At 45.9% G+C, this 10395-nt stretch overlaps 1 protein-coding gene across 2 annotated transcripts in view; it reads left to right on the top strand.

Moving 5' to 3' along the window:
* Nucleotides 1–10395, top strand: part of RPL36A (ribosomal protein L36a) — a 102482-nt gene extending 92087 nt beyond the window's left edge. Inside the window, exons 1-5 of one of the 2 annotated variants that reach the window (XM_056859748.1) lie at nt 6371–6439; nt 8645–8750; nt 9309–9376; nt 9997–10119; nt 10325–10395. In XM_056859748.1, the coding sequence (XP_056715726.1) occupies nt 6437–6439; nt 8645–8750; nt 9309–9376; nt 9997–10119; nt 10325–10345 (321 nt within the window). In that variant the 5' untranslated portion in view covers nt 6371–6436 and the 3' untranslated portion in view covers nt 10346–10395. Of the gene's footprint in view, nt 1–6370; nt 6440–8644; nt 8751–9308; nt 9377–9996; nt 10120–10324 lie in introns of those variants that run through there. The other variant, XM_056859749.1, reaches the window with a different exon arrangement.

The raw sequence follows: 10395 nt of genomic DNA, 5'->3' as shown, positions 1-10395 counted from the left end.
CCCAGCTCAAAAAAAATTATGGAATCATGAAGAGTGCTTTTAACACTACCTATTTAGAATTGTTTTCATGCATGCATGAAAACATGGTTTGTGAGCATGCATGCATGCATCCATTCATTCGATTTTAATGGAGAATCCAGATGATACTGCTCACAAACCAATGCATTCAAGTTTTTCTATGTTGTCCTCCCATCTTTTTTTACAACCTGGCTTGTGGTGATGTAAAAACATAAAGCAAAACCTTAAAACAAAATTACGGTACCAATGTGTTATTGCAGTTTCTCAGACCTGTTGACTTTTCAAATGTCCTCTTCTTTTGTTTTTAGCTTAGTTCGTTAATTTAAAGTCATTGTTTGGAGATGGGAGTACTGCTTTACACTGTGCAACCATTATGTGTTTAATTTTATGTTTTGCTATCATAATTTTGTAATTGCACTTTTACAATAATAGAAAACCCTTAAAAATGGCAGTTGCTTCAAAGGAAAAAAAGATACTTAAGGCACACCCACCCCACCCACCCAAAGAAGTACTTATAAGTACATAAGAACACAAGAATATAAGAAAGGCCATGCTGGATCGGACCAAGATCCATCAATAGGGTTGCCAGGTCCCCCTTCATTATCGGCAGGAGGTTTTTAGGGCAGAGCCTGAGGAGGGCAAAGATTGGGGAGGGGAGGGACTTCAATGCCACAGAGTTCAATTGCCAAAGCAGCCATTTTCTACAGGTGAACTGATCTCTATTGGCTGGAGATCAGATGTAATAGCAGAAGATCTTCTGCTATTACCTGGAGGTTGGCAACCCTATCCATCAAGTCCAGCAGTCTGTTCACACAGTGGCCAACCAGGTTTCTCTAGGAAGCCCACAAACAAGACAACTGCAGCAGCATTATCCTGCCTGTGTTCCACAGCACCTAATATGATAGGCATGCTCCTCTGATCTTGGAGAGGTATGCATCATGACTAGTATCCATTTTGATTAGTAGCCATGAATAGCCCTCTCCTCCATGAACATTTCAACTCCCCTCTTAAAGCCTTCCAAGTTGGCAGCAGCCATCACCACATCCTGGGGCAGCGAGTTCTACAATTTAACTATGTGTTGTGTGAAGAAATACTTCCTTTTATCTGTTTTGAATCTCATACCCTCCCGCTTCAGCAGATGACCCCACGTTCTAGTATTGAGAGGGAGAAAAGCTTCTCCCTGTCCATTCTCTCCATACCATGCATAATTTTATAGACCTCCATCATGTCTCCTCTTAACTGCCTTCTTTCCAAGCTAAACAGCCCTAAGCGTTTTAATCACTCCTCATAGGGCAGGTACTCTATGTAACAACTGTTTTATAAATACTGAATCCTCGGGAAGTGTCTAATTAAACTGTCAAGAAAGAAAAATTGCAGGGAGAAGCGGAACTTCAATAAAGGGGCACTGAGTTTATAGCTGCACACCAGTGACGCTTTGCCTGGGAACCCAGGGCAACTGGGACCCCAGAATGACGTACGTCTACTTCCGTCCCCCTCCCCACAGCATCCTTGAATGCCAAAAAGGCAAAGATACGCTAAGGAAGTATCATTGTTCTACTACAATTATCAGCAGCTCAAAAGTGAGCCCCACCAGCCAGTGAAACAACAGACTACGAGCTTTGAACTACAATCATAACCAGTCCTGAGAGGCGAGGTTAAGACACAAAAGCCCTTTGGGGCAGACTGTGCTTTTAGATGCTGAAGAAGCCCCCTACGGGCAAAAACGTGCTAAAACAATCCGGAAGGCGTTCCAATTCCCTTTCTGGCGTTGAAGATTTCCTCACAAGCCATTGCTTCTAACATTAGCCTATCAGGCAACAACTATCCGTGTCATTTGTATGGCACATGAACTTTAGCAATGCCAAGTGCATGGAAGAAGAATGATTTACACAGAAACTTTGTATATAATTATTGTGTTAGATTGTATGAGTCTTTATCGTTGTATGTATTGTGTTTGTGCACTTTGGTGGTGTTTTTCACTTACACACTGTGATTAATGTTTTGTCATTTTTATTAACTTAATACAATTCTTGCACTCATACTTTGAGCTCCTTGCTGTTTTTTTCTACGTCTACCTGGAGGCTGGCAACCCTAATTCAGAGGCTTAACTTCTAGAGACCCTAGGGAAGGAGTTGGACTGGGCCCCAAGGGACAGAAATTCTCACCGACATTTTCAAAAAGTGTTTGCCACTCCAAAACAGGGCCAGACATTTAGCAGTAGGGTTGCCAAGTCCCTCTTCACAACCAACGGGAGATTTTTGGGGTGGAGCCTGAGGAGGGCGGGATTTGGGGAGGGGAGGGACTTCAGTGCCATAGTGTCCAATTGCCGAAGTGGCCATGTTCTCCAGGTGAACTGATCTCTATCAGCTGGAGATCAGTTGCAATAGCAGGAGATCTCCTGCCACCACCTGGAGATAGGCAACCCTATTTAGCAGGGGAAGGTCTGAAAAAACAGGACTGTCTTTGATAAATGGGGACAGTTGGAGCCTATATATCTGAATGATCACAGCAGCATGGCCCAGGCTTCCTTGCACTTTTAAAAGATTGTGATGGGGACCAATTTTGACTCCCAGCATCCTTTGCTTGGTGCAAAAGGTTAGGGAGTTATCATCTCAGAATATGCATGGTTTACCAGCACCCCTAAAAACACTGGTGCCTCAAGCCACCGCTTGTATTGCTTGAGCATTTGGGCTGGCTACAGTTTTGAGAAAGACGTGCTCAAGAGGATCTCAAACGCTGGGAGATTACAGCACTTTATCTCTTTAGCTTTTGATACTGCTCTTAATCACCACGTAATGTGAGATAAAAAGGGACACTTCAACCCCAAAAATTGCACAGTCATGATACTGATTAAAATCAGGCAGCACACTAGAGCAAAATTCACGGGGTGAGAAAAAGGATACCTTCGCTCAGGCTCACCAGTGTTGCCAATACAATATGCAAGCTTTAGAGTTGCACAGAACGCTTCCTCAGGCTGAGCGCCCAAGAAACCCTTTTTGAAAGAATGCATGTTTTTAGCCCCGTTCTTTTTTGTTGTTTGAGGAGGATCTTGTCATAGATATGGAGTTTAAGGAGTGTGTGATGTGTATGGATTGTGTGTGTCTTATATAAAAAAATCATTTTAAAAATATTGGATGTTTTTAAGCAAGTTGCAGGATTTTAAGCCTCGTTTAACTTTGTTTTCAAATTCAGTCTTGGATGCCAGGGAGGAAGTTCGGGCTGATTTAATTATATCTAAGCTATGCCATGCGGTAAGCCTCAACTTCTTCACTGGCATTCTGGGAAGGTAGGAAGCAGCAACAGATCCGCTTTTTAAAATATAAATGCTAGCTATTAGACAGCACTGCATCTTTTGTGTACAGTTCATTTTCAAAGAATGTACCCAACTGCATGGGATGATACATCGAGGGCTTTGCTACCCTCTAAAGAGCTGATGGATTACACACCCACCGCGCACTCTACCACCCACTGGACAACTTCATATGGCATACCACACAAGTACTTCCTAGATCAGAGCTAGATTTATGCACAAGCTAAGTAAACTGCAGTCTGGAGCCACAGATTATGAGGGGCCTCTTTAAAAAAAACAACCAAAACTAAAAATTACTGATTTACCTTGGAGGGGGGGATAATGCTACAAGGCTTGTTAAATTTGACATTGTTTTGGCCCTCAGCATGTCTTAATCCAGTCCTGGCCCAGATTTTTACATGATGGATGAGTGAAGGGGTAGTTAGCAATTGGCCAAGGACATGCTCCGGGGAGTTGGGGAGGGAGGGAAGGAGAGAGAGAGAAAGAGAGAAAGAAAGAATGAATGAATTCTGGCCTCCACAAAACAGCTGTTGGAGAGTGTTACTGCACTTCAGTCATTTTCCTTTGGATACTACACACGTGAATCTGTGCACTAGGGTTGCCAACTTCCAGGTGGGGCCTGGAGATCTCCTGGAATTACAACCGATCTCCAGACAACCAAGATCAATTCCCCTGGAGAAAATGGCTGCTTCAGAGGATGGACTCGGAGGGTGGCAATATACCCTGCTGAAGTCCCTCCCCCGTACTGCGCCCTCCCCGTACTTCCGCCCCCAAATCCTCCAGGTCTTTCCCTCCCAAGTTGGCAACCCTACAGTGTGCACATATATAAAATTGTAAGGAAACATGATGTGGATGCAAGCAGGTGCGTAGGCAGGGTCAATGGCTTTCTGAGGGCAGAAGTTCAGATGGCAGGCCAGCCAGGAATACAATTAAACAGAATGTCTCTGATCTAGCCCCTATTAGCGCTCTCACATCCAAGAATTCACAAGGTTCATGCCCAGAATGGAGCAGTGCACTCTCCACTTCCATTACCATCACCTTCCCTTCCACACCCAACAGATATTTTTTTTCATTATGCCCCTGTTCATCTTTGGCTGCCCAAAAGCAAAAGACTCACTGGATAGGTGGCTGTCACTCCTTTTCCGCACACAGGCCCTGCGGTTGGCTTCCCTCACTGGCAGCGACCTCCAGGCGCATGCAGACTTTGGAACAATCAGCACATGGATTGCTGGTTCCAACGGCCGAGGACGGCAGCCAGAGGCTCGGTGCAAGAGCTGTGCTGAACTGCAGGGAAGACGGTCATCCGGAGCTAACCCCACCCTTTCAGTTCCCCTTTTCTTAGTTTCTGGCCAAACGTCTTTGGTTTCCTTTCTGCCATGAAGCCACCTGCGCTTCTGGTACAAGAAAGGGGCTCCTCAGTTTAGTACAGGGATGTAAGAGATGGTGTGGGTCTGCAGAGAAGGGGAAGGGGCAGGGGGGGGAACCAGAACTGACTTTAGGGGCAGACAGAGACACAGCAGGACAGACAGATGACAGAAATAGATGCCAAGTAAGTAAACAACCCTTTTTGCTGACCATTGTAGTCGGTGTAAGGATTTCACAGGATTCTTCATCATGTTGCCAGTTCAGACAGCCCAAACGACCTGTGAAAGATAAAAGCTTACTACTTCTGCCCCAGCCTCATTTCACTCAGTAAAAGGGGGTGGGGGAAGGACACAGCAATGCACAGGAAAAACATAGGCTAAAGAGGAGTATATTCAAGATAATCCCCCCCAACGTGGGACAAACTTAGAAGACGTTTTGTCGAAGGCTTAGAAGAAGTTGGTTTTTATATGCCGACTTTCTCTACCACTTAAGGAAGAATCAAACTGGCTTACAATCCCCTTCCCTTCCCCTCCCCACAACAGACACCCTTTGAGGTAGGTGAGGCTGAGAGAGTGTGACTAGCCCAATGTCACCCAGCTGGCTTCGTGTAGAGGAGTGGGGAAACAAATCCAGTTCATCAGATTAGCGTCCGCTGCTCATGTGGAGGAGTGGGGAATTAAACCCAGTTCTCCAGATCACAGTCCACTGCTCCAAACCACCACTCTTAACCACTACACCATGCTGACTTAGGCAGGGTGTGATTTGACAGGGAGCTGGCTGCAGGACCAGGTGTTAGCCGTGTAAACCTGTAAACTTAATAACTGTGTGTCTGTGGAATGACCACAGCCTGCCCCTCACAACTGAGGGTGGTCGCCGGGCATATTGATTTCCAAGCAGGGCCTCCTGCCCACCAGCTTAGGCTGATAATGCTTTTCTCAGTATGAAGCTCAAGTAGAGGGGAAGGGGGGGGAGATCGGAGCCCAGGGGCCTTGAAAGTGTGGGGGCCATTACAGCATACAATCTCTGAAAAAAGTCCCCAGATTTGCACAGCAACAGCGGCTTCCTCTTTCCAACTAATGTCCTCAGGAGAACTGGACCCCCTTTGTTCCTCTTTTTCAGATTTTAAAAAAATGAATATAAACAGAACAGAAAAAAACAAGAGAAAAGTAGAAGCCATGCCACAACAATTACATCAAAGGAAAAGAAAAGAAAAAGTATACATATCTGTCTTTAAAGACAGGTGGATTCACATTCTAGCTGTATCTGAAGAAGTGAACTGTGGCTCACAAAAGCTCCTACCCTGCCAGAAAACATTTTTGTTAGTCTTGAAGGTGCTACTGCACTCTTGCCCTTTTCGACTACTTTAAGAGTCAGGTAAAGGGAAAATTTCAAGCGTGGCCGTTTCTGGCGTCAATGCAACGCTGTGATGGGGAAAGCTGTAGCTGACAATTCCCCCCCCCCGGAAGTAACCTCGCGGACTCTAAGGGGGGGGTCTAAGGGGACAACCTCTACGAAAAAGTACGCGTAGGACTGTCGCCTTCAAAAACAGACGACTTCCAAAGTCTCTGGAAACTGTAAAACCTCTACCGCCCGTTTCCGGTAGGTGGCGCTCACGTTTCCTCAGAAATTCTTTGGCGAGGGACGCTCTAGCCTGCTACTTCCCTCTTTCGTTGGTCCCTGTGTATTAGCCACTTCCGCTTTGAAAGTCAGGCCCTTTCGGTGGGTGCCGCTGACGTTGGGAAGATGGTGAGTGGGTGTAATCCGGTGCCATCCGCCTCGGGGGTCGGTGGGTGCGGAGTGAGGATGCCGCCTAAGGATGCGGCCCGGGGTAGCCGACGCAGACCTGGCGGGTCGGGTTGAGTCAGTACCGGGGGTTGGTGACCAAGGGGCTCTGATGATGCCTAGGCCCGAGACTAGAGGAAGTGCGGGCGGGCCCTTGCCTGCTTGCGTCCAGGGAGAGGGCATCTAAATGCAAATCCTATGGCTGTTTAGGCTTCGTTTTCGCTAACGTGGCAAGCTGGCGTCTGGGCCGTACCACTTTGGACCATAGGTGGGGACTCACATTCCTATTGATTAAACATCCCACACTATAAACGCTTTGATGTAGAATAGTGCTGCTGTAACACAGTGCTGAGATCTGAGAAGTCACTAGTTCGAATTTCATCCCAGCAACATGTTCAGTAGGTGAACATATGCAGCTGCCTTATACTGAATCAGACCCTTGGTCCTTCGAAGGCAGTATTGTCTACTCAGACCGGCAGCGGTTCTCCAGGGTCTCAGGCAGAGGTCTTTCACATCACCTACTTGCCTTTTAAGTGGAGGTGCCAGGGATTGAACCTGGGACCTTCTGCATGCCAAGCAGATGCTCTACCACGCAGCCACAGCCCCTCCCCTACACCCAGGTGCCTGCTGTGCTCTCTCAGCTAGCAGTATTGAAATAGTGTCCTACCGTGTCCAGACATGGATGGCCCAGGCTAGCCCGATCTTGGAAGCTAAGCAGGGTCAGCCCTGGTCAGTATTTTGATGGAGACCACCAAGGAAGTCCAGGGTCATAATGCAGAGGCAGGCAATGGCAAGCCACCTCTGAACTCTTCCTTACCCTACAAGGTTAACATAAATCGGCCACAGCTGCATGTTAAAAGTGGTGCACAAAATGCTCGTTATTATTATTGGGGTGTGAACCTACCGGGTAGACCACATGTTGCTTGATGGAAAAAAGGATGGATGGGGAGTGGACATAGAATTTGTAGAATTGTGCATTGTATGGAGAAAGGGGACATCATTTTTCCCCTCCCTCTCCCGTTATACTAGAACTTAATGTCACCAAGTAATGGTAGATTTAAGCCAGACAAAGGAAAGTATTTCTTCACACCATACGTATAACAGGTGTGTGGGATTTATTGCCATAGGAAGCAGTTGCCAGTAGTTTTGACAGTTTGAAAAGGGGGCAAGAGAAATTCATGGAGCATAGATTAATAATTTGTTATTCGCCATAATGGTTAGAGAAAATATATTTGGTGGGAGGTTGTGCTTTCACACCCTGCTGGTGATCTTCTTGACAGCATCTCTTTGGCTGTTTTCTGTAATGACTTCTCTCCATAACAGCTCATTGTGCATAAAAACCTTAGGTGTGGGGGAGAAAACTGGACATCTTTTCCTTGACATGTTAGTTTTCTAGATTTTTTTAAATGGAGGACTAGCCTACAATGTGAGACCTCAGCTGCAGATTGTACTCTCAGACATGTTTGCCACTTAGACTTAGTTTCTATTGAATTCAGTGCAGCTGGATTAGGCACCTGTTCTTTGCTTCTTGGTTGTGATGAATTTATCAAGGTGCCTTCTAGCCCCAGTGCCTGTGATGCTGAACCTTGCCCTCTTCTCCAGAATAACACTGAAAGCCCTGGGTGGGCTCTCTTGTTTACCCACCTAGAGAATTTGTGCATGTAGATAGACACTTAATTTCTTCCCAAAATACTATGGTCTGGAAAAAATTATACAGCACTTCAGAATGTTCAGTGTGCTTTATGTACACTGTCAGTAAAGCTTACGGCAGAACTGTGAAGTATGTCAATGTGGTTATACCACTGCCATGTGTGATAGTGACCAAAAATGGCTTGTCTAATCAGTCCATGGCACAGGTTAGATTTGAATTGGGGATGTGTAGATTGCAGTTCCATCTTTAATTCACCATTCTAACTCTGCAGAAAACTGACATTTTATTCTACTAAGTAGGAGTATTCATTGCTTCAGCATTTGTAGAGTGAAAGGGGGCAACTATATGATGCTCTTAACAGAATGGTTTTGGTACCAGACCTGTTCCTTTTGATGGAGTTTGTGAAGGGAGGGATCTGTTCACCAATGAAATACAATGTAAGTTGTCTTTGTCCATTTTTGCCTGCTGGGCCAGGAAAACATGATTGCTGTTCTAAAGATGACACGCTTTCTTGCTAGGTGAACGTCCCGAAAACCCGTAGGACTTACTGCAAGAAGTGCGGCAAGCACCAGCCCCACAAAGTGACTCAGTACAAGAAAGGCAAAGAATCTCTGTATGCTCAGGGTAAGTTGCTGAGCTATGCAAGTGCTGGCCAAGTCTCTCAGTCCCTGCAGATCACTAAGACATCCTCCCCCCACCCCCCGGCAATACAACAGAGAAACAAGTGGTTGGGATAATTCTTGGAAGACTTGCATGGCTATCTGCACAAGGTTTCCTGAACACAAGTTTCATTGATTACATGAAATAAGCCAGGAATTACAGGAGGGGTGAACAATTTGGTGATCTCACCCACATTAAATCTCTCCACCTCGAGGATTCTGTAAGCACTCAAGGAGTTTGGTAGGCTGATTTTTATCCTCTCCTACACCTTCAGCAAATTCTCATGATTCCATCCCGGAGCATATTGAAGCCAGAGTGTATCTTTGAGCAATTTACAAAGTCATATTTTTATGCATACTTGGAGAGTCCCAAGTATGTCATCCCATCTTGTCTGTGAGTGGCCTCACTTTGGTGCCAGCACTTTTCCTCTTTGTATAGCAATGCAGTGACTATATAAAGTATTCCTTTCAACCCTTTGTTTGATCTCTGCCTCGTCTCACTGATGTAACTTCTTCCCTTTAGGAAAGAGGCGATATGATCGCAAACAGAGTGGCTATGGTGGTCAGACGAAGCCTATCTTCCGCAAGAAGGTGAGCCTGGCTGAAGGGCTGTAGAAAGTCAGTACAGTTTGAGCTCTGTGTGTGGGCGGGCAGTGTCGAAGTGGAGCATCTGGCTGAGGGATGAGAATCTGCGGACCTTCATCCTCATTCTTTGCGGGGGCTCCTAAGAGCCTTGCTGGATTAGGCAAAGCCATCTGATAACAGCGGCCAACCAACCAAGAGATATATCCCTTGCTGTTGCCCTTCTGGGATTCAATGGCATGTTGTTTCTGGACATTAATCATAGTGACTTCTGTAATCAATTGCCTGGCTTGTTTTAAAACTATCTTAAGCTACGTTTTGTGGCAGTGAATTCCATAATTAATTATACATTTGCAGAATATTAATAGACCGTGGTGATAAAGGCCTAGGCAGTGTAATTGTAGGCCATGTGCTCAAGTTGCTAAACACCTTTCAAAAAGCTTCTGTTGAGCATCTCCCCATCTCCCTCCCTTTCACCGGCTGGCTGTTTGCATCAAGGATCACAGTGCAGGTGTTTTAACTCCCTGCAAGCTCGCTCTGGTTCCTGCAGAGCCTAACGGCGTGAGCAGAGGACCAGAATATTGCAGGTTTGCCTGCATATGGATGACATCCTTTTCCTCCTGTTCCAGGCCAAGACCACAAAGAAGATTGTGCTGAGGCTGGAGTGCGTCGAGCCCAACTGCAGGTCAAAGAGGATGCTGGCCATTAAGAGGTGCAAGCACTTTGAACTGGGAGGAGACAAGAAGAGAAAGGTAAGGGCCCCTATCCTGAGCCACATAGAGGGAAGGGAGGGAGAGCCACCAAACTTGGTGATTTAGGCCACTGGTCCTAGTTTAAAGTCTCCAGCTCTGTGACCAAGACCTTTCCCTGTACTCACACACATTGGGATAAAAAATTTACTTTTTGGTGACAATGACACATGCTCACAGTCTGTGTTTTTGTTTTATTTTTCCCCAGGGCCAAGTCATCCAGTTCTAGACATTCAACTTGTACTTCGCTATGGAATTCATTAAAATCCTATGGAAACA

The sequence above is a fragment of the Euleptes europaea genome, chromosome 13, assembly GCF_029931775.1.
Source record: "Euleptes europaea isolate rEulEur1 chromosome 13, rEulEur1.hap1, whole genome shotgun sequence".
NCBI lineage: Eukaryota > Metazoa > Chordata > Lepidosauria > Squamata > Sphaerodactylidae > Euleptes > Euleptes europaea.
Note: the sequence above shows the minus strand (reverse complement) of the source record. Positions and strands in the feature narration are given on the sequence as shown.